Raw genomic sequence first — 25,572 nt, forward strand, 5'->3', positions numbered from 1 at the left:
AATTATAAATAGATAAAACTCTTTGGAGGGCAACTTGCCAGTATCTCTCAAAATTTAAAACACATAAGCCACTTGAGCCAGTGAATGGTAGCAGAAAGTCACCCCAAAATAGGTCACTTTATCATACGGATAATTTTGGGCTGAAGGCAACAGAGAAAAAGCAGATACAAAAAAGTCATCTGCCCTCCCCAACTTACCTAAAAGCTGGACGTAAATTTCTAACAATGCCTTCCCTCCCCTCTCTACCACAAGACAGAAGTTAACCACCAGATTAATCACTCTAGACTCTTAACAGCCCAGAGAGGCACCAGAGGAATCTACATAGCAAACCTACTTATTAGCCCTTACCATACAATAGTTACCCCCCAAATATTTACCTTCTCACAATCTGCCAGAAACTCAAAGTCCTTTTCCTTTGTATTATCCCTTCTCTACAAATCTATTGTTCTTTTGTTAAGATGCTATATAAGGCCAAGTGCTAACCATCCTTTCGAGTTATTACTGAATATTCCTCTGTTTTTGTGTTAATAAACTTGTGTAGTTTCTTTCTTGTTAATCTGTCTTTTGTCTAATTTACAGGGTCCCAACCAGAGTATTTAGGAGGGTAGAGAAAAAAGTTTCTCCTCCCCTACACCAACAGTTCCACTTGTAGGAATTTATTCTACAGATATACCTGCACATTTGCAAAACTAAACACATACAGGAAAACTCACTGAGGTATCTTTCAGAATAAAATACTGGAACAATATAGAGGTTCATCAATAGAAAACTGGGTTTTAAAAATTATGTTATGTCCATACAGAATACTCTAAAAGAAATTGAGGTTGCTCTATATATCCTAATATGAAAGAACAAAAAATGCAATGTGCAAAAACAGTGTCTACAGAGTATATTACTGTATGGTCACGCCACTCAAGGTGGCTGTTCTCTTGTTCTCTGTACATCCCCTGCTTGACCAGTGCCTGCTTCACCTACACCCTACTCACTGGACTGACCTTCCCGTATACTTGCCCCAGGGCCCAGCCAGTGATTGTTCTTATCAAAGGGGCAGTGAGGGGCACGCACCTCTGCTAGTTTCCCTGGTAAATGATAAGCCAACCTGACATCAATTCCCCCTGTAACTGGCAATCACCCCCTACCCCACCTCTGGTGAAGACCGCCACCATGTCCTGCCCGCCATCTGCGACACACAGTGGGGTGTCATTCCAGGACCCTGCTTCAGACACGTAAGATTCCCTCTATCCATTAAACCACTGATGTCTCTGTTGCTGACTCCAGGCTCTTTCTTCGGTCTTGAAACTGGGCAAATACAGGCCTTGCAGGCCTGCAGGGTGCAGCCCAACAACTCCCATCTGTTTTTTGTTTTTAAAGACATATATGTAAATACTTGTGCATGTACAGAATATCTCTAGAAGGATACACACACACACAAATGAGTAATGATGTTGACTTTGAGAGGGAAAAACTGGGTGGCTAGTGGATAGGGGTGGCAGACTCATGTTTTACTGTGTATCTATCTTTTGGTAACTCTGGAATTTTGTGCCATGTCTATACTGAAAATAGTTCAAAAGACTGTTTAAATATATTAAAGAGAGATGAAGGATACGATACTGTTTCTGTTCTCAAGGAACTTAAAATGTCACAGAGTGTAAATTCATTCATTTAGTAATATTTACCAAGAGTCCTTTTTTATACCAGGCCTCTGGGGGATATATCCCTGCCTTCATGGAGCTTACTTCCTAGAGGAGAGTTATGTACAATATTATGGTGGCCAGAGAAAGAGAGTATAGTCCAAGTAAAGCAATAATAAGAGAGCAGACTTCTGACAATCTCAATTTTCACATCACTATTCAGAAGTAAAAACAGTCTAGGTTCCCCTAAAATAGATTAGCAGTAGCAAAAAGAACAGTGACAGACGTAAGTACAAGTTACTAGAAGCAGGAACACAAAGAGATACATTAATGGCTGACAATATTACCTGAAAGCAAGAGACAGAAAAAATTTAAAGTAAACACGAAACCAAGCTATCACAATATAATTCAAGCATTCTCCAATTAGGGACTCAGTTACACTGCAAAGATGTTAATTATAGTCAAGTTTTTAGGATCTCAGTAGGCATGTTTTCCATGGGAAAATGCTATACATACTTGGTGTTAAGCTTCATAAACCATCCCACAAAAGGTTATTTAACACTATTAAGTATGTGCATGAAATACTTTCTACAGGATATGTATACTATGGATTACTATGCTTCTAGCAAGGAAAAAAAACAGAACGGATGCCAAGAGGTGGCGCAGTGGTTGAGAATCCACCTGCCAATGCAGGGGACACTGGTTCGAGCCCTGGTCCGGGAAGATTCCAACTAAGCTCATGCGCCACAACTACTGAGCCTGCGCTCTAGAGCCCGCGAGCCACAACTACTGAAGCCCGCGCACCCTAGAGCCCGTACTCCACAACAAAAGAAGCCACGGCAATCAGAAGCTGTGCACTGCAACGAAGAGTAGCCCCCACTCGCCACAATTAGAGAAAGCCTGCACGCAGCAACAAAGACCCAACGCGGCCAAAAATTAATTAATTAATTAATTTAAAAAGAATGCCTCCTAAATTACTGCAGGCCTTGCAACAGAAGTGGTGACTCTTCTACGGAGGGACTGGAACAGAAGCAGGGACAGAGTCTGTGGCAACAAATGGTTGGGATTAAGGCACGATAGGTTCATCTTTCCTTTCCTCCTTCTCTTTCTTCCACACCACCCCCATCCCCAATCAAAGAACAGCACTGAATAGGATAAGAGTGGAGAGGTGATGGGGAGGGTTAAAGAAAGACAGCATTCTTCCTTACTTCTGATACAGAGGATCAGATCTCAATAGGACACTGAAATGGAGAGGAAAAGAGGGGGTAAAAGTTAAGCCGAAAGCAACAGAATTTACAAAAATCAAACAAAAAACAGAGAGAGAGACAGAAAGAAAGGAAGGAAATCCCTAGCCAGTTCAGTAAAGGAAATCACTCCTTACATTATACATAGGTACACATCTAAATCAGGGATTCGAGAAATGGTATCAGTTAGTACTCAATTATAAGTAACACAATTTCAATTCAAGGGATTTAAACAGTACAGGGAGTTTTTGGCTCATGCAACTAAAATCCAGGGGAGGATCTGCTTCAGGGTTGCCTGATCCAGCAGACATATGAAATTTCTTTTTGTCTCTTCATTCTGTCACCCACAGTGCAAGCTTCATCTCAAGGCCAGATTCCCTAGTGCCAAAAGAAAGCTACAGCCACAATCAATTACATGGAAGAAAGCACATCTGTCCCAGAATTCTAAGCAAGAGTTCTGAAGTGTACTTTGCTTAGATCAGCCTAAATCACCCTGAATCAATTCCTGTAACCAGGAAATGGAATCTGATTGGCTAGATTCACTCAGAGGACCATTCCTAAAGCTAGAAGTGGAGCAGTTTCCCTCAAAGAACATGAGCTATGTGCGTGTGGTAAAAAACGGTGGACACTGGAATGAAAATACAGGTATACATCAAGAGAAGAAAAAATAGATACTGAAGAGGCAGCCACAGTGTTCACCCCAAGATGTTCAAAATGAAGATTCAGAGTCATTGCAAAATATTATGTACAGTATTGCCCATTCAAAAGACAGAAAATCTTTAGAATCATTCTTCTTACAAACAAAAGCCAAATTGGCTCCTGAGACTACTTCTACTAGTACTAGAAATGCTAGTTTAAAAAGAGTAATATAAATACAGAAAATAAAAGTATCTATTTGAGACCTATATACTTTCTAATACCAATAGAAAATACAAAAGATGATATAAATAAATAAAAATTAAACATCTCACCCTTGGTTGGGGAGGACAGGTAAAGAAGACTGAAAGTATGTATGTCTGCTAGATTTTTAAACCTATGGCAGTTAATAATTACAAAAGATATGGTACCAGATTAAAAATTATCAACAATAAATTAAAATCTTTCTCTAGAAATTCTGTACCAAACTTAAGAACTTAAGGTATCATGAATGAGAATTAACAGAAATCATTATCTCAAAAAGATTCTGTACTCCTATGTTCACTGCAGCATTATTCACAATAGCTAAGACATGGAAACAACCTCAGTGTCCACTGACAGATGAATGGATAAATAAATGTGGCTTAAAACATAAATGTAAGTCTAAGAGAGGAGGTCTTTTGCCCATTTTTCTTTAGGTCTTCTGTCCAGTTTTTGATTGGACTGGGTTTTTTTGTTATTGAGTTGTATGAGCTGTTTGTCTATTTTGGAAATTAAGCCCTTGTTGGTCACATCATTTGCAAATATTTTCTCCCAAGCCATAGGCTGTCTTCATTTTGTTGATGGTTCCCTTTGCTATGCAAAAGCTTATAAGTTTGATTAGGTACCATTTGTTTATTTTTGCTTTTATTTCTATTGCCTTGGGAGACTGACCTAAGAATACATTGCTACGATTTATGTCAGAGAATGTTTTGCCTGTGTTTCGTCTAGGACTTTCATGGTGTCATGCCTTATACTTAAGTCCTTAAGCCACTTTGAGTTTATTTTTGTGTATGGTGTGAGGGTGTGTTCTAACTTCACTGATTTACATGCAGCTGTCCAACTTTCCCAACACCACTTGTTGAAGAGACTGTCTTTTCCCTATTGTATATTCTTGCCTCCTTTGTTGAAGATTAATTGACCATAGGTGTGTGGGTTTACTTCTGGGCTCTCTATTCTGTTCCATTGATACATATGGCTGTTTCTGTGCCAATATCATGCTGTTTTGATTACTGTAGCTTTGCAGTATTGCCTGAAGTCTGAGAGGGTTATGTCTCCAGCTTTGTTATTTTTCCTCAGGATTACTTTGGCAATTCTGGGTCTTTTATGGTTCCATATAAATTTTAGGATTATTTGTTCTAGTTCTGTGAAAAAAGTTGTCAGAAATTCGATAGAAATCACATTAAATCTGTAAATTGCTTTGGGTAGTATCACCATTTTAACAATGTTAATTCTTCCAATCCAAGAACATGAGATATCTTTCCATTTCTTTGAATTATCTTCCATTTCCTCCATATTAATGTTTTATACTTCTCAGCATATAAGTTTTTCACCTCCTTGGTCTGGTTTATTCCTGAGTATAAAAAAAAATGTGTACACAGACACACACATACCTACACCTACACACCTACATACCCACACACACACACACACCCACACACACTGGAGTATTATTCAGCCACAAAAAAAAGAAGGAACTGCTATTTGGGCCAACATGGACAAACTTTGAGGGCATTACGCTAAGTGAAATAAGTCAGACAGAGAAAGACAAATACTGTATGATCTCACTTATATGTGGACTCTAAAAAAACCACACTCATAGTTTTGGTTTGGTTTAGTTTGGTTGCCAGAGTTGAGAGATAGAATTGGGGAGAATTGGGTGAAGGTGACCAAATGGTACAAGCTTCCAGTTATAACATAAATAAGTACTGGGGATGTAATGTACAGCATGGTAACTGTAGTTAACAATACTATATTGTATATTTGAAAGTTGCTAAGAAAGTAGATCTTTAAAGTTCTCATCAGAAGAAAAAGACTGTAACTACGTGAAGTGATGTTAACTAAACTTATTGTGGTAATCATTTTGCTATATATATATATTGCAAACCAGTATGTTGTAAACTTTGAATAAATATAATGTTATATGTCAATTATATCTCAATAAAACTGGAAAAAATTAAAGAATTAACATAACATGGAAAAGAATCATTTAGAAATATTGTTGGTCTTCTTTGGCCTCAGCGCCTGAGCAACCCAGAACCAAAATGGTTTTCAGCACCCACTATACAGACTGCTGTCTGCAGACCTCCTCTCTCAGCTCCCAAGCATGCAGCATTGAATGCACAGTCCTGGAAATGGATAGGGTTGCCCTTTCCAAGGGAAGCCCCCTTCCCACCAGGTAAAAACCCTGGGCTGCCTGAGGGATGTACATTATTCTACACAAGGAGGAAGGAAGTGATTAAGCATGTGGTTGTGGGACTGGAGCCTCACATCCCCTTTACACTCTTTATCTGTGGGGATGCTTATATTAAAAGATAATCAGGACTTCGCTGGTGATTTGGGAAACACCAAATCAGGTATAAGGTAACCACACCTCTCCAGCATTCATTATTTGTAGACGTTTTGACGATGGCCATTCTGACTGATACGAGGTTGCACCTCATTGATTTGCATTTCTCTAATAATTGGCGATGTGGAGCATCTTTTCATGTGCCTGTTGACCATCTGTATGCCTTCTTTGGAGAAATGTCTGTTAAGGTCTTCTGCCCATTTTTGATTGGGTTGTTTGTTCTTTTGTTGTTGAGTTGTACGAGTTGTTTGTATATTTTGGAAATTAAGCCCTTGTCAGTCGCATCCCTTGCAAAGATTTTCTCACAGTCTGTAGGCTGTCTTTTCATTTTGTTCTTGATTTCCTTTGCTGTGCAAACGCTTGTAAGTTTTATAAAGTCCAATTTGTTTATTTTTGATTTTATTTATTTTGCCTTGGGAGACTGATCTAAGAAAGTATTGCTACAATTTATTTCAGAGAATGTTTTGCCTACGTTCTCTTCTAAGAGTTTTATGGTGTCATGCCTTATATTTAAATCTTTAAGCCATTTTGAGTTTATTTTGTGTATGGTGTGAGGGAGTGTTCTAATTTACATGTGGCTATCCAGCTTTCCTAACGCCACTTGCTGAAGAGACCTCTTTTCTCCATTGTATAGTCTTGCCTCCTTTGTTGAAGATTAATTGACTGTAGGTAATGGGTTTATTTCTGGGATCTCTATTCTGTTCCACTGATCCATGTCTGTTTTTGTTCCAGTACCACACTGTTTTGATTACTGTAGCTTTGCAGTATTGTCTGAAGTCTGGAAGGATTATGCCTCCAGCTTTGTTCTTTTTCCTCAGGATTACTTTGGCAATTCTGGGTCTTTTGTGGTCCCATATAAATTTCAAAGTAAACAAAAAAAACCTTTAAAATCATGTCAAATAAATAAATAAATAAAATACCTAGGAATCAACCTGACCAAGGAGGTGAAGGACTTATACACTGAGAACTATAAAACACTGAGAACTACAGAAAACTGATAAAGGAAATTAAAGATGGTTCAAAGAAATGGAAAGATATTCCATGCTCTTGGATTGGCAGAATTAGTATTGTTAAAATAGCCATACTACCCAAAGCAATCTACAGATTTAATGTGATCCTTATCAAATCACCCAGGACATTTTCCACAGAACTAGAACAAATAATCCTAAAATTTTTATGGTCACCTATTTTTAAAAGTTAGTAGCAATATTCATTTCAGCGATGGAGGAAAAAACTGATTACGGGAAAGTGTAGTGTAGTCTGATGAACCAAGTAATGTTTGGGGAAATTTTTCCATAAAGGTATCTTTAAAAATAGTTTCAGCACTTATAGGGGTTTCACCTCTGGGAAAATATACATGTGAAATACTTTATTCACTAATAATATAAATAAGGTGTTAGAGTGATTCTTCTGTTAGAATTACCTAAAAACAATTCAAAAATCTGTCTCCTTTTTTGACATAACCTGAGTCACTGCTAGTCACCCCAACTTAAATTCTACATTCCAACCAACAAAACATCTTGCTGATGTCACCTGGATCTCAACTCTATCCTCAACTCCCATCCAGTCATTCAACAATGCTGAGCACCTAGTATGTACTAGACAGTATGCTAAATGTACAAACATGGAGAAAACAGTTTTGCACTTCCAGAAGCTCAAAGAGGTGTACAATACTTCTAAAAGTATGATTAGAAGAACATCTATAATAGAATTATGCAAAGGCATTGTAAAACGTACAAATTCTTGGATCCTGCCCCACACTTACAGAATTAGAATCTTAGGGGGTAAAGCCTGAGTAAATGTGTTTTTTAAAAGTTCCCACGTTAAAATTAAAAATTAATTAAATGTACCCAAGTTAATTCTTTTACATAATAATGTTTGAGAATTATTGTTATAGTACAGTAGTTCTCAAACTCTTTGGTCTCAGAATACTTTTAAAAATTACTGAGAGCCTATGATTCTGATTGGCACTAATTCCAACATATGAGTTTTTTCCCCCCACACCAAGCGATTCTCTGACACCAGTTAGGTGTCCTACAATTTAATCTACTTAAACACTATCTACTTAAAGACAGTACCAGATTCCACGGATTAAGGACTCAGTCCCACAAGACGCACCCACTTTGGATGCCAATCAGAAGCCCAGGTTGTTACCTATGCTTCTGACCAACTGGCTATAAATCAGAGGTTCCCAGGAACCACTCCCTGACTTGGATTAATTTGCTAAAGCAGCTCAAAGAACTCAGAAAACCAGTTTACCCACTGGTTTACGGGTTTATTACAAAGGATATTAATCAAGAGACAGATGTACAGGACTGGGTCCCAAACACAGGAGCTTCTGTCCCTGTGGAGTTTGGAGCTCAACATGGTGGTATGGATGTGTTCTGGTTCACCAATCTGGAATCTTGTCCTTTTGGGATTTTATGAAGGTTTCATCAGAGTGGCAGGATTGATTAAATCACTGGCCATCAGTGACTGATTCAACCTCACGGCACTTTCCTCTCCCCAGAGGTCAGGAGATGGGACTAAAAGTTCCAACTTTTTAATCATGGTTGGTTACCCTGGCAACAGCCCCCATCCTTAGGTTACCCAGGTGCTTTCCAAAATTGTCTAATTAACATAAGACAACTTCACTACTCTCATCATCGAGGAAATTTCAAGGGTTTTAGGAGCTCTCTGTCAGGAATGGGGAGGAAGACGAAATATATATCTCTTACTATAAATTACAATACCACAGGACCTCAAAGAACTTTTGGTTATGTGAATTATATACATTAATATTTATTGTATTAGAAATTAAAACTGGGAAATCACAAAAATATTTTAATTAAAAATGTAGTATTTGTTAATTCACTTAAAAACAACAAAATAGGGGCTTCCCTGGTGGCGCAGTGGTTGAGAGTGCGCCTGCCGATGCAGGGCACACGGCTTCATGCCCCGGTCCGGGAAGATCCCACATGCCGCGGAGTGGCTGGGCCCGTGAGCCATGGCCGCTGAGCCTGTGCGTCCGGAGCCTGTGCTCCGCAACAGGAGAGGCCACAACAGTGAGAGGCCCGCATACCGCAAAAAAAAAAAAAGAAAACCAACAAAATAAATGTACATGTTAACAAAAATAACCTATTTTATGAAAAATAACTATATTTTCCAAAACGAAAGAATGGCAATTCTTCACATTTTTGCAAATCTTTTAAATGTCTAGATTAACAGAAGCATCTGGATTCTTATATCTCCTTCTTCATTCAATCTGTTACAATATCACATATCATTAGTCTTTGGAAAACTCCACTATACAATTCTGTGCAAATGAAAGTGAAAAAGGCAAACAATATCTCAGTATTACTATGAAAATAACTTTGACCTTGCAAACACCCTGAAAGGGTGTCAGAGACCCCCAGGGTCCCCTGGACCATACTTTGGAAACCAACGGTCTAATGAAAGGAACAGATTACAGTAATCCCCCCTTATCTGAGGTTTCAGTTACCCACAGTCAACTGCAGTCCGAAAATATCAAATGGAAAATTCCAGAAATAAACAGTAAGTTTTAAATTGCATGCACGTTCTGAGTACTGTGGTGAAATCTCATACTGTACTGCTTTGTCCCACCCAGGATGTGAATCATCCACACTGTATACACTACCCACTCGTTAGTACAGGAAAAAACATAGTAGATACAGAGTTTGGTACGATCTGCAGTTTCAGGCATCTACTGCAAGTTTTTGAACATATCCTCCATGGATAAGAGAAGGCTACTATACAAAGTTCTTTGAGAACACAGAGGAGGGAGACAGACAGGAAACTTCTGCAGAGGTGGTGACATCTCCTGAGACTTGAGCCCAAATCCTTACACACTAGGTAGGCCCTGTAGGATCTATATCTTCTCCCTCCTACTTTTCAAGGTGTCTCCTACCCCTCCTCCTCTTTCTCACTTGGTTGCTCCTCCTCAAACTGGCCAATCTTTCTCTCTTCTTCAAGCCTCTGTATCTACTGTTCTTTTGTCTGAAAGGCTCTTCCCCCATACAGTCCATGGCTCTTCTTGGCCATACCTGGCCATCATGAAGATTAAGGACAGCTATACCCTTGTATACCTGTAATCCATTCAGGGCCCATTCCTTAGAAAATTCTGCCTTATACTAACTGTTATATATGTGCACTAGAAGCCATATTTAACAAAGTACATGGTAGCATCATTTGTAAAAGTGGAAAAAAATAAAACTAAATATCCATCAACATGAGAATGAAACAAAACACTAGTAAATTCATGCAACAGAATGAATTAGAGCTGAATGTTTCAACATGAATAAATCTCGAGAACAGTAATATGCACAAAAAGTAGGCTAAAGAAAGATTCCTACAATATGACACTACTTATAGTTTTTAAATTTTAAATTAATCTATATTTTGATAGGTAATACACAATTCAAAATTATAAGAATTTCCTCCCATCCCTGTCCTAGTTATACAGTTTCTCTCCCAGGGACAACCAACGTGACCAGTTTCCTATGTATCCTTCCAGATATATTTTATGTTACACAAAAATATAAGTGTTTTTAAGTGTGCAGAATACTTTATATGGTTCATGTATATCTACATATAAAATAGAAGTTTAAAAATATGTGTGGAAATGATAAAGACCAAATTCAGAATAATAATTACTAACAGGCAAAGAAGAAAAGGAACAAACTCAGAAAGGGGCACTTCAAATGTACCTGTATTGTTTCATTTCAGGTTTATTGTGTTTTCTCTAGACTTTTTTCATACATGAAATAAATTTTTTCCTTCATAAAATAGATGAAAAGGATCAGATTTGAGAAAATAATCCGTTTGGTGTCAGACGGAGTTTGAAACCAGAGCATACTAAGGACATAAATTCAATACTTTAAAATGAGTCTAAAGCTCAAGAGAAAGCTGGAGATTGGGGATTTATATAAAGAGATACTTGCAGTTCTAAGAATAAATATTTAGATATATTCACCCTATATAACAGAGCACAAGTTCCTTAAGGACTGGGCCCAAAACTCTGCCATATTACGTTCCCCTGAAATATCACCTACTGCCCATAATGAGATTTCAATTTACCTATATCCTTACTATTTTTCTTAGGTTTCAAAAATAATATCCTGGTATGGGTGAGCCTATTTATGTAAGTAACTTAACAATAGGCAGTTACACCACACACACAAAGACACACACACACACACACACACACACACACACACGTCTATTAAATTAGAATCAAAGGGAGACAGTGTTCTGGTTAGTTCTAGGTAAACTACAAAGCCTTATTTATTTTTTTAATTAATTCATTCATTCATTCATGTTTGGCTGCATTGGGTTTTCCTTGCTGCATGTAGGCTTTCTCTAGCTGCAGCAAGTGGGGGCTACTCTTCATTGTGGTGTACAGGCTTCTCATTGCAATGGCTTCTCTTATTGCAGAGCACGGGCTTTAGGCACGTGAGCTTCAGTAGTTGTGGCACGCGGGCTCAGTAGCTGTGGCTCACGGGCTCTAGAACGCAGGCTCAGTAGCTGTGGAGCAGGGGCTCAGCTGCTCCGCAGCATGTGGGATCTTCCCAGACCAGTGCTCAAACCCGTGTCCCCTGAACTGGCAGGCGGATTCTTAACCACTGCGCCACCAGGGAAGTCCCTCAAAACCATTTTTAGATTGAACTTATTAATAATTAAGAATGTTTCTAGGGCTTCCTCAGTGGCGCAGTGGTTAAGAGTCTGCCTGCCAATGCAGGGGACATGGGTTTGAGTGCTGGTCTGGGAATATCCCACATGCCGCGGAGCAACTGAGCCCCTGCTCCACAGCTACTGAGCCTGCGCTCTAGAGCCCGCGAGCCACAGCTACTGAGCCTGTGTGCCTACAGCCCATGCTCTGCAACAAGAGAAGCCACCACAATGAGAAGCCTGCGCACCGCAAGGAAGAGTAGCCCCCAGTCACTGCAACTAGAGAAAGCCCGCGTGTGACAACGAAGACCCAATGCAGCCAAAAATAAAAAAATAAAGTTATAAAAAAGTTTAAAATGTTTCTACAATAGACTAGTTTCCTTTCTAGGTAAGAAAAAAATCCTGCGAAACTGTTAACTTTTAAAGAAATCCCTGATATAAATATATTTTCTTATCTTTCATTTCTCCAATAAAAATACTATCCTGACAAAAGTCTTTGAGGACTGTGATTACTTGCAGCCGTTTTATTGCTCTTTTTTTTTATAAATGTATTTATTTTATTTCATTTCATTTATTTTTGGCTGTGTTGGGTCTTCATTGCTGTGCACAGGCTTTCTCTAGTTGCAGCAAGCCGGGGCTACTCTTTGTCGTGATGCGCAGGCTTCTCATGTTGCGGTGCACGGGCTCTAGGCATGCGGGCTTCAGTAGTCACAGCACGTGGGCTCAATAGTTGTGGCTCATGGGCTTAGTTGCTCCATTGCATGTGGGATCTTCCCAGACCAGGGCTTGAACCCATGTCCCCTGCACTGGCAGGCAGATTCTTAACCACTGCGCCGCCAGGGAAGCCCTTTATTGCTCTTCTGTAGTTTAACTGGAGTATTCAGCAACCCCTCTCCTTTCAAAGTCTCTCACTTTTAGTGATAAAAGCAAACTTCAATTATAGGAGGGGGAACAGACTCTTGAGCTGTTCCCCCTCATATAACTGACCTCTTTTCTGGTTTTCTCCATTCCTCAACTCAATTAGCAAATATGTATTAAATGCCTGTTTTGTTATAAGCAATGTATTATACACCATTCCTCTGGTCCCTAAAAAGATGAGAAGAACTGCTTGGCCTTAACAAAACTTTGTATATCTTACATAGTGCAAAGTCCTTAGAACTTAACATCCTAGGCTTGAGATGAAAATTACTGTACTAGTAACCTAAGTTGAATTACATTTCAGTAGAATTACAGGTCTTCAAAAGCTTCAAAGAGTACAGACATATTTCAGGTAACGGATGCACATTAAAAGCATGTCATTTTAGTACTGTTCAGAAGCTGAGGATCATTTAGTGAAAAAATAGATGCCTACTTGTTTATAGACAAATAAACCCTGAGTTAAAGCATATGTATACACATAAGGCTCCATAAAATATTTCTTTAGCACAGGTGAAAGGATATCAACAACAAAGAGGGAAGTCAATTAAAAACAAAATATTAAGGAGAATTTGAAAATAATTATAATCTAGCATTAGCATTGTAGGGATGTCTTCTGACAGTTTTGGTGAATCATTTATAGATTTTAGAATAAGGGCTCTTAAACACTCACTCGACTACTCTTCCCTACGATAAACTTTATGGAAGTGCAGTAAGAGGGAAACTGGCCTTGACACATTGTTTTCTCTACGTCTGCGTCTCTATTCTCACCCTGCAAATAGGTTCATCTGTACCATATGTCTAGATTCCACACATATGCATTAATATACGATATGTTTTTTTCTTTCTGGCTTACTTCACTCTGTATGACAGACTCTAGGTCCATCCACATCTCTACAAAGGACCCAATTTTGTTCCTTTTTATGGCTGAGTAATATTCCACTATATATATGTACCACATCTTCTTTATCCATTCACCTGTCATTGGACATTTATGTTGCTTCCATGTCCTGGCTATTGTAAATAGTGCTGCAATGAACACTGGGGTACATGTGACTTTTTGAATTATGGTTTTCTCAGGTTATATGCTGGGTCATATGGTACTTCTATTTTTACTTTTTAAAGGAAACACCATTCTGTTCTCCACAGTGGATTTATCAATTTACATTCCCACCAATAGTGCAAGAGGGTTCCCTTTTCTCCACACCCTCTCCAGCATTTATTGTTTGTAGATTTTTTGATGATGGCCATTATCTCAGCAAGATCTTTTCTGACCCACCTCCTAGAATAATGAAAATAAAAACAAAAATAAGCAAATGGAACCTAATTAAACTTAAAAGCTTCTGTACAGCAAAGGAAACCATAAACAAGATGAAAAGACAACCCTCAGAATGGGAGAAAATATTTGTAAATGAAGCAACAGACAAAGGATTAATCTCCAAAATATACAAACAGCTCAGGCAGCTCAATATCAAAAAAACAAACAACCCAAATCAAAAAATGGGCGAAAGATACAGTATTTTTTAAGGTGTTAAAAATACAGGGTCACTGATATAAACAGAGATATTTTGCTGGGACTTCAAAGCAGGGAATCAACATCTCAACAATTTAAAGAAAAATGGGTCTTCCCTGGTGGCGCAGTGGTTGAGAGTCTGCCTGCCGATGCAGGGGACACGGGTTCGTGCCCTGGTACGGGAAGATCCCACGTGCCGCAGAGCGGCTGGGCCCGTGAGCCATGGCCGATGAGCCTGTGCGTCCGGAGCCTGTGCTCTGCAACGGGAGAGGCCACAATAGTGAGAGGCCCACGTACAAAAAAAAAAAAAAAAAGACAGCAAGGGACTTCCCTGGTGGTTCAGTGGTTAAGACTCTGCGCTTCCAATGCAGGGTACATGGGTTCAATCCCTGGTCAGGGAACTAAGATCCCATGTGCTGTGTGGCACGACCAAAAAAAAAAAAGTTTAAAAGAAAGCAAGTTCCAGGGTCTCTCCTGGAGAGACTACACTGTTTATACTTCTACAGAATGATCACGATGATAATAATGACAGCAGTTAACATATACTGAACGTACATATCAGGCATTTGGGCTTAGTGCTTTAAATGATTACCTTACAATTCTCTGAACAACAGTACAAGAAAGATAATATCATTAACCCATTTTCCAGCTAAGAAAACTCGGGCTTTTAAAGGTTAAATAACTTGCTCAGGGTCACCTATGTAGTAAGTGGAGCCTGGGATTCCATCTGTTTAATTCCAACTGCAGCAATGACTATACTATTATGCTGTCACATCATAATCGATTCAGTAGCTCCCTACTGCTTTTCAGGTCAAAAATCCTTATAGAGTAAGGCTTCATCCATGCCTTTGTTCACTGGAAAGACTTCTGTTGAGCATTTATTATATGTCAACACCATACCAGGTGCTTCAAAGATAGAGGTTCTGAGTGAGGCTGCTAAATAAGTGATCTTTGGATTAGTCATTGTTATTTTAAAATGAGCTCTATTTGGGCACATTAAACAGAATCACAGTTGGAATTATGTTCTTGTATAATTGTATTATTGGAAATGGAATGTTGGAATAGGAAGACCACACATCTAAGCACTTATATCCTAAATAGTTCTGGACTACTATTTTTTTAAATATCTTTATTGGAGTATAACTGCTTTACAATGGTGTGTTAGTTTCTGCTTTATAACAAAGTGAATCAGTTATACATACACATATGTTCCCATATCTCTTCCCTCTTGTGTCTCCCTCCTTCCCACCCTCCCTATCCCAACCCTCTAGGTGGTCACAAACCACCTAGCTGATCTCCCTGTGCTATACGGCTACTTCCCACTAGCTATCTATTTTACGTTTGGTAGTGTATATATGTTCCTGCCACTCTCTCACTTTGTCACAGCTTACCCTTCCCCCTCCCCATATCCTCAAGTCCATGCTCCAGTAGGTCTGTGTGGACTACTATTTTTAACAAAATTTTCCAACCTGGCTTACTACAAATTTTTAAAATTTTCTATCAAAAAAAAAATGCAATGAAAACACAGAACACACCTACATGCACACACAGGGGTCGAAAGATCTTTCATTTCCACATTCAACTTGCAGAATAATACAGGTTGTGCTGGGACAACCATGGTCATGAGTGGCCTTAGCTTTCCTCCTTTCCAGCTTAAAGAGACATCTGGTTGCCAGCTGTGTAGCTCCTACGAGTCAATGCTTGCCAAGTAGTTGGCAGAAGGTGGGGAAGAGCTGACCACCTGCAATACATTTTGACAGTGACTCTGACCATCACTTTGGAGAACTGGATACATTACAGACATTCCAAAAGGAGTTGGCTAAATTTCAAGGTAGGAAGTTGGCCATTTTGGCTGAACTTACTTTAACTCACATCAAAGTACTATGATGTGGAAGAAGAGGAGAATACACGAAAAGGTACAAAGCTACTAAAGCTTACAAGAATAATTTACAAGGCTATGTCCCTAACCTCTCCCAGACACTGTCCACCATATTTCTATCTATAATTACTTTAAAAAGGGGAAGCGTATATACAACTACAGCTAAACAGGTAAAACTATATCTCCATGTCTATGTAAGTACATGTGTCATTCATATTTTTCACTTTTATGTCAGTATAAAATATATAATTCGCATAATATACATAATGTACATCACTATAACATGTATTATATATATAAATATGTTTGTCACTATAACATATTATATATATAAATATATATAACTGTGGCGATTTTACTTACCTTTTATGTTTTTTTTATGCCTGCTGTACAATATATATGTTATATATATCATACACAGTTGTATATTAGAGGTATGGGTATAAACAAACTTAGGAAGATGCCACAGTTTGGAAAAGGTGCTTGCTTTATTTTTTAAAAAAAAAAAATCAATACAATTTCCCCACAGATCCATGATGTAAAATTCTATAATCAAGCCTTGTAGATTTGTAATTATGGTATGTCAGCTACATTTAAACAAGAGTGTTAAAAGATTGTTAAAGTTAAACTAACACAATTGCAGTGTGAATTGTCCTAGTCTCATTCTAATCTACTGGTGTCACTTCCATTTAATCAGAGGAAAACTATGGGCCAATGTCAGTGCTATTTCCAATGCCCTAACATTCTTTGTTCACATTGGATTTTAAGCCATTACCAATTTAAAATGGTTATAAAAAGATATATTTCAGAAAGCATTTTTAATGAATTAATTCACTCACCAGTGGACATTTTTAGCAGGCTTTATTGAAAATAAGTTGGCTTTAAAGTTATTAAATAACCTTTTATGTTAAATGAATGAAAACATTTTGTTCTTGCAGAGGAATTTCTTGAATTTATCATAAATACAGCTTAAGAAGAGAAAAACCCTTATTTTATAAACAGAAATCATACTTGGAAACTTATGGTAGACATATGTCATTTAGCTGAAATAACATATCAGCATTTAAAACATCAAGGCTATTTTTTTCTTCTGCTTTAGTGAAAAATGGGGGAAAGACAGTATCTTCAAAAAATGGTATTGAGAAAACTGGACAGCTGCTACTTTCTCATACCATATACAAAAATGAACTCACTATGGATTAAAGACTTAAAATACCTGAAACCATAAAACTTCTAGAAGAAAAAATAGGCACTATGCTCTTTGATGTCAGTCTTAGCAAGATCTTTTTGGATTTGTCACCTTGGGCAAGGGAAACAAAAACAAACAAATGGAACCAATCAAAGTAAACACCTTTTGCACAACAAAGCAAAACTATCAACAAAATGAAAAGGTCACCTACTCAACAGAAGGTATTTGCAAACATATATCTGATAAGGAGTTAATATCCAAAATACACAAAAAACTCTCATAACTCAAGATCAAAAACACAAACAACCTGATTAAAAAACAGGCAGAGTACCTGAATAGACATTTTTCCAAAGAAGATATACATATGGCCAACAGGCACAGGAAAAGATGCTCAACATTACTCATCATCAGGGAAATGCTAATTAAAACTACAATGAGATATCACCTCACACCTGTCAGAATGGCTAGTAGCAAAAAGAAAACAAATAACAGGGCTTCCCTGGTGGCACAGTGGTTAAGAATCTGCTCCGGGAAGATCCCACATGCCGCGAAGCAACTAAGCCCATGCACCACAACTACTGAGCCTGTGCTCTAGAGCCCACGAGCCACAACTACTGAGCCCACGCGCTGCATCTACTGAAGCCGGCACGCTCTAGAGCCTGTGCTCGGCAACAAGAGAAGCCCGCGCGCTGCAACGAAGAGTAGCCCCCGCTCACCGCAACTAGAGAAAGCCTGCGCATAGCAACGAAGATCCAACACAGCCAAAAATAATAAATATAAATAAAATTTAAAAAAGAAAACAAATGTTGGTGAGGGTGTGGAGAAAAAGGAACCCTTGTGTACTGCTGGTGGGAATGTAAATTGGTGCAGCCACTATAGGAAACAGTATGGAGATTCCTCAAAAAATTAAAAATAAAACTACTATACAATCCAGCAATTCTACTCTTGAGTATTTATCCGAAGAAAACTAAAATACTAATTCAAAAAGATATATGTACTCCGATGTTCTCTGCAGCACTTACAATAGCCAAGATAGGGAAGAAACCTAAGTGCCCATGAACAGATGAATAAAGAAAATGTGATTGATATATATATTTATAATTACTTATACATACACACACAATGGAATATTACTCAGCCATAAAGAAGAATGAAATCTTGTCATTTGTGACAACATGGATGGACTTAGAGGGCATTATCCTAAGTGAAACAAATCAGACAGAGAAAAACAAATACTATGTGATTTTACTTATATGTGGGATCTAAAAAGCAAATGAACAAACATAACTAGACAGAAACAGAATCATAGAGAGAACAAACAGGTGGTTGCCAAAGGGGAGGCATGTGGGGGGAAGAGAGAAATAGGTGAGGGAGATTAAGAGGTACAAACTTCCAGTTACAAAATAAATGAGTCACAGGTATGAAAGGTACAATGTGAATATAGTCAATAATTATGTAACATCTTTGTATGGTGACAGATGGTAACTAGACTTATCGTGGTGTTCATTTTGAAATACAGAAATGTCAAATTACTATGTTGTATATCAGGAACTACCACAGCGTTGTAGGTCAATTATACTTCAAAAACAAAAAAAACTCATAGAAAAAAAGATCAGATTTGTGGTTACCAAAGGTGGGCGGGGGGGGGAGAAGGGGAATTGGATAAAAATAGTCAAAAAGGTACAAACTTCCAGTTATAAGGTAAATAAGTACTACTAGGTATGTAATGAACAACATGATAAATATAATTAACACTGTATGTTATCATGAAAGTTGTAAGAGTAAATTCTGAGCTCTGATCACAAGGAAAAAATATTTTTCTATTTCTTTAATTTTGTATCTATATGAGATGATAAATGTTCACTAAACTTACTGTGGTAATAATTTCATGATGTATATAAGTCAAATCATTATGTTGTATACCTTAAACTTATACAGTTGCTGTATGTCAATTATATCTCAATAAAACCAGAAGAAAAAAAATCAATGCTGTATCTTCTACTTTAGAGAAAAGTATTTTCTAAATCACCAATAATTTAATACAGGAAAAAAAGCTTCTCTGGCAAAACTTCATATTTACAGGATGCATTTAAGTTTTAAGTAAAGTACAACATTCAATTCACAGTTGTACTATCAGCAAATAGTCTCCAAATAATCACAGCACACACAAAACAGTGCTATGTTAGCTACTTATGTAAGTACTAATACGAATCACCCTGGTTTGCTTGGGACTTGCCCAACTTTAGGACTGTAGGTTCCACATCCTGGAAACCCTTCTGTCCCAGGTAAACCCAGACAACCAATGTCAGCGAGACACTGGGGGGTGGGAGGTGGGGGAGATTTACAGTTCTGCACTGGAGAAGAAGAAATTTGGAGTCATATCTGGTAACTCCTTGCTAGGGCTGCCAGATTAGCTGTGCCCAGTCACATATAAGTAGGTCTAGCAATCTGGAACATGGATTCAAATTTTTTTTTTTTTTTTTCACACACACATACACACTTTATTTATTTATTTATTTACATTGAAGTATAGTTGACTTATAGTGTTGTGTTAGTTTCAGGTGCACAGCAAAGTGATTCAGATATACATATACATATATATGTTCTTTTTCAGATTCTTTTCCATTATATGTGATTATAAGATATTGAATATAGCTCCCTGTGCTATACAGTAGGCCCTTGTGTTTATCTATTTTATATATAGTAGTGTGTATATGTTAATCCCAAACTCCTAATATAAGCCCTTAAATTATCAAGGATGAACAAAAAGGAGGCTGTGATTATTTCAACAGAAAACTCGAGTAAATCTGACCTTGCTTAATACTGTTTGGCACTGATCATTCAATTAATCTCAGTAAACTTAGGTCAGGTGGCTATTCCATGCCAGGCACTGAAGACAGAGCAGTGAACAAGACAGTTTCCTCACTGATGTCACTCCCAGTCTCAAGGGAAGATAAGAAGATAAAGAAAAATATTCCACTGATGTTGGTGTAATTTGGTAAAGGATATTCAGTCTCATTTGTTAAATATTTGTCGAACATCAAATCTTTAAAAACAGCCTGCAAGACCCAAACCTACCAACTAATACCCATTAACAAGGAGTCACATGTGAACACAGGCTGCTGCTTGAAGAAACTTCGTATATTACCCAGCCCCTAGTGCACACATATCTCTAATTCACAGCCAGAATTAGCCCTAGAAAAACAATCCCATTGCAGGGGAGGAGATATCTGACAAGTCCTACGAGTCAGGAACTCAGTACCAAGTCAGACTCATGGCTGTCTAACTCTCACCTTACAAGCCATTCCTAGTAACTGGACTCTCCTGTTTCTAGGGGTCTAACCTCTCTCTTGAAATCTATTTCAGGAAATCAGATCCTTTGCCTTTGTTACCATGTGAAATAACAAAGTTTCTCTAGGACTAGAGCACTGTGAGGCTTCTGCCTATTTCCTTAGGGTCTAAAACCACCATTTTGCCAACATGCTGAAATGCGCATCTTCCACTCATTGTTTGATCTCTCAGTTGCCAAATACCACCTTTTATTTATTGCCTGTTTCCATACTCCAGTAATATTCCATCTGCCTGTCCACATTTCTTCCTAAAACCCACTACAGGGAACTTTCAGATCACCTGAAGTATTTTAGCAGATTTGATTTGATTAGACACTAAACTCTAAGAATCTACCCTCCCAAGCACACAGCCTACCCAAACTGAACTCTAGGACTAACACCTAGAATATATTTCTAAATGGTTCTGAACTCCTGGAAAGAAAACTGAAGGAATTCTGGGCTTGAATGACTTTAAATCTCTTTTTCCAAATAAAAGTTGTTACTTCTGAAGATAAATGAGGTGATGGGAAATGAACATCTTGACTAGAAAAAAGGTGCTGAGAACAGAAACTGAATTTTAGACCACTGCTTTAAGAAACCAATGCACAGAATGCCGTTCACAAAACCAAGAACATGTCTGAATCATGAAACTAACTGAGAAGTCTCTGAAACTAAATTTGGAGGAGAAAAAATGCATACCTTTTTATTATAAAAAATGTTTAATATATATAGAGAAGAATATAATGAAGATCCATGACCATTCATCCCCAACAATTATTAACGTGTTGCCACATCTGCCTCATCTATTTTTTTCCTCTGCTGAAGTATAATGTAGAATTTTAAAAAAAACAGGATACTAAGGCAGAAGATGGAAGGAGTCACAGTAAAATAATTTTCAGGAGAATGTCACAGGAGAATAGGGAACAATATTTATGGATTTAGAGAGTTATCTACCAAGGCAAAATATGAGTAATAAGCAGCTAAAATAGAAATTTTAGGTTTTTTAAAAACCATATCTCATTTCAGTACATATGGGAAAGCTCTACACCAAAATGTCAACAGAAAAGCCATGAAAAAATGTACAGTAGGCATTTCCATTAATTTATAAGCAATTTGAGATATTATGAAGTAAATTATGAGGGGATTTCATAAAAATGATAAATTTACTTATGTATGAAGAATCAAAATTAGTGTGATAATGCTCTATTATTGAAATAAAATGAAAACAAAACTTTATTTCCAAGCAGTTTCCATAAGTACTTAAGAATTTTTGAAAGCCTGAAAACTTAAATTATTATCTAAATGAGTGTGTCTTCCCACAAATAACAAATGCTGGTGAGGATGTGGAGAAAAGGGAATCCCTGTACACTGCTGGTGGGAATGTAAATTGGTGCAGCCACTATGGGAAACAGCATCGAGGTTCCTCAAAAAACTAAAAACAGAACCACCATATGATCCGGCAATTCCACTCCTGGGTATTTATCTGAAGAAAATGAAACCACTATTTCGAAAAGATACATGCACCCCCATGTTCACAGCAGCATTATTTACAATAGCAAAGCTATGGAAGCAACCTAAGCGTCATTCAACTGATGAATGGATAGAGAAGATGTGATATACGTACACACACACACACACACACACATATATACACACGACAGAATACTACTCAGCCATAAAAAAGAATGGAATTCTGCCATTTGCAACAACATGGATGGACCTACAGGGTATTATGCTTAGTGAAGTAAGTCACACAGAGAAAGACAAACACTATATGTTATCACTAATATGTGGAATCTAAAAAATAAAACACACAAATGAATATAACAGATCAGAAACTGACTTACAGATATAGAGAGCAAACTAGTAGTTACCAGTGGGGAGAGGGAAGGGAATGGGGTAGAATAGGGGTAGGGGATTAAGAAGTACAAACTACTACATATAAAATAAATAAGCTACAAGAATATATTGTACAGTACAGGGAATACAGCCAATATTTTATAATAACTTAATGGAGAATAATTAATAAAAAATTTTGAATCACTGTTATACACCTGAAACTAATATTGTAAATCAACTATACTCAATAAAAGAGTCATTTCTCATGACTTTTAAAGCACTCTTCATTATACCCTGGTACTTCTGCCAAATAGATTTATGAAAATGACATAACCAAAGTAAGTCTAACAAAAGTGAAAACAGAACTTGGGGGTAATAGGGCAAATTATATTTTCAATTACACATCTCAACTCCCCTTCTATTATCACACATTTTAAAAAATACTCTTCTGGGGGGCACTGTAGCTTAAAACAAAAGGTTGTAGATCAGAAACCCTAGTGCTTTTCCCTGCTCTGCCACTAACTAGCACAGTGACCCCGGACAAGTTTACTTTTCCTATTTTAACTTCATTAAACCTCAGTTTCTCATCTGTAAAATGGGAATACAAACCACAGTATTAGTTAACATTTACTAGTACTTACCACATACTGTTAAACAGAACAGCAGGCATTTTTTGGAACAACTGCACGAGGCGGGTACTTACTCCATTTTACAAACCAGGAAACTGAGGCACGGTGCAATGTAATATATTCAACAATACATAATATATGTTAGAATCAGGACTGGAACCCAAGCAGTCTCACTTCAGAAAAGGCTGTACATTCCACTACTACTCATCCTATCTCCTTACCGCCTTAACAATAATGACAGCTTCTGGAAAGCACAGTGCAATGCTGTGCTAAGCCGCGGAGGCAATATCTTAAAAAGCGTTTATTCTCCCCTTTGCCTTGTCCTTCCTCTGGTGAAAATATCAACACAGGGAGGAAAGGTGGGCAGAGGAAGAAGCGAGAGAACTAGGATTAGACATGTTTACTGCCAAATAACCTACTTCTTCAGAAGGCTGTTCATCTTTTCTCTTGGAATGCCTCATCAAAAAGTTTCATCTTTTCTCTTGGAATGCCTCATCAAAAAGTTTCATCTTTTGGGGTCTGAACAATAAAGGCCTAATAGGCACTCCACAGCGGCGAGAAGGACGGCGAATTACAGGACTGGCCTACACAGGATAGTTACTTGAACAGCACCCCACAAGCTCCGGGGCGAGCCTCGGGGAAGCTAGCCGGGGAGTGAGGCCACAGAAGTTTGTCGAGTGTGCTGGAAGTTCACGCCGCAGTTCTTCAGACTGCGAGTCCCGCCTGCCATGTTAGATGACAGGGCGCCCGCAAGGTCCTATTTCTAATGAGGGCCGGGCTCGCAGCGACCCCCTAAACTTCACAACGGCCTCGCGCGTCCACGTGAGCGTAGGTAATGGACCGGAAGCGCCCCCCACCAGCCAGGTTCCGCAGGGAGACCCGGGCAGCGCACTCGGAGATACGACCCCAGCCCGCCCCGCCCTCGAGAGCCGGGCGGCCGCCCCTCTGCCTCCCCGACTGCGGGCGCCGGAGGGGTGGGGCCGCCGCGACCTTCACCGCTCCGCGTCTAGGTTTTGGAGGGGGCAGGCGCGGAGAGGGAGTGCCCCGGTCCGGTGACTTGGGCACCTGCGCGCCCCCTCCGTTCCCGCCTCGTCCCCACCGGCCGCGGCGCCCCAGCTGAGGCCTGGAGTCCGGGGCCCAGCTCGGGCCTGCGCTCCGCACGGCCTCTCGGGCCGCCACGGGGCGAGGAAGAGGAGACGGCGGCAGCTGCGCCGCTCCTGGCTCCTTACCGCTTCACCACGCCAGTTTTGATCTTGATCTGCCTCACGCGAGGATCGGCCATGGTCCCTCGAGCGCCGCGGGAATGAGTGGCGGAGAGCCGGGGTAACCTTTGAGGGAGACTAAGCGAAGGAAGCGGGTCTGTTGGCGTAGCCGGCGCGCCGCCTGGCGCGGGCCGGCGCGCATGCGCACACTCCGGCGCGGCCCCGGAGCCACGCTGGCGCTGCTGCCACACCCGCTGGGCGTGGCCCAGGGTCGCGAGCCAAGGGCGGGGTCACCACTCACCCACCTCCACCGAGTTTCCCGCTCGCAGAACCTGGCTTGTCTATCTCAAGTAGCCCTCCTTTTTATTCTTGAACAGCCCTCCTTTTAGTGTGAATACAAGTTACACTTTTCCTGGTCTCCACAGCCTGGGCGTTTGGGGAAACTTGTGTCTCCCCGGATAGGCTGGTTTGGCCATGACATTGCTTTGCGAGATTATCCGCTGAAAGGACGGAGTGACCTAAAAATTGAAGATATTTTCGGTGTCATTATCTTATGTCAAATGGGGTAAAATGATGCAGGTTTAAAGAAATAAACTACCGTCATGCACGCAGTTAAGAAAATCCTTACCCTCCACCTCAGACCTCTGCAAACAATGTTTGTAGATAAATGCACCTAACAAAAAAAACGACTATAGGACTTATTCAAAAATCATTACCTCGAGTAAATGTTAAATATCCAACTTACAAAAATTGTGTGGCATAAAAAAGCTTGGGCTTCGTGGTCAAACAAACCCACTGACCTTTGGTATTAAAGGGGTTTTACCCTTTAATAGCTAACTGACACTGGGCACATAGGCCACCTAACCTCGCTGCTGAGGCTTTTGCCTTGTATGCAAAATAGAAATAATGTCCACTTTACAGAGTAGATATGAAGGTTAAACCTCAATGCCTGACATAATACTCAACAGCTTTTGACTATTTTATATTTTCAAAAAATGTGTCTATTGCATAAAATGAAACAAACCTCCAGTGAGCTCTGGCAACCTCTTCCCGGCGGAGTCCCCCAAGGAACGCAGGGCAGAGCCTCCTTCCTTTTATAGTTTCTTGGTATCATTCTTCAAAGGCCTCTCTTTACCCTTCCCTACACTTGATTCACTCCTTCTGGCTTTTGTGACTAGCTCTGGACAGTTCAAGACCCTGCCAGTTCAGGAACCTTAGTATAAAACCAAGATCAAAACCCACCTCCCAGAGAAAGTATACCACGACTGACCCCTGCCCATTTAATGCTCCC

The 25,572-nt window shown here is 39.2% G+C and overlaps 1 protein-coding gene across 1 annotated transcript in view; it reads right to left on the reverse strand.

The window, feature by feature from the left end:
• The window catches only part of TBCA (tubulin folding cofactor A), a 102,138-nt gene extending 77,649 nt beyond the window's left edge, over nucleotides 1–24,489 (reverse strand). The window contains exon 1 of the mRNA XM_024732811.1: nucleotides 24,309–24,489. Coding sequence (XP_024588579.1) covers nucleotides 24,309–24,361 — 53 coding nt within the window. The 5' untranslated portion in view covers nucleotides 24,362–24,489. The remainder of the gene's footprint in view (nucleotides 1–24,308) is intronic.
• Nucleotides 24,490–25,572: the final 1,083 nt, after the last annotated feature.

The sequence above is a fragment of the Neophocaena asiaeorientalis genome, unplaced genomic scaffold (genome assembly GCF_003031525.2).
Source record: "Neophocaena asiaeorientalis asiaeorientalis breed wild unplaced genomic scaffold, Neophocaena_asiaeorientalis_V1.1 scaffold515, whole genome shotgun sequence".
In the NCBI taxonomy this organism is placed as follows: Eukaryota; Metazoa; Chordata; class Mammalia; order Artiodactyla; family Phocoenidae; genus Neophocaena; species Neophocaena asiaeorientalis.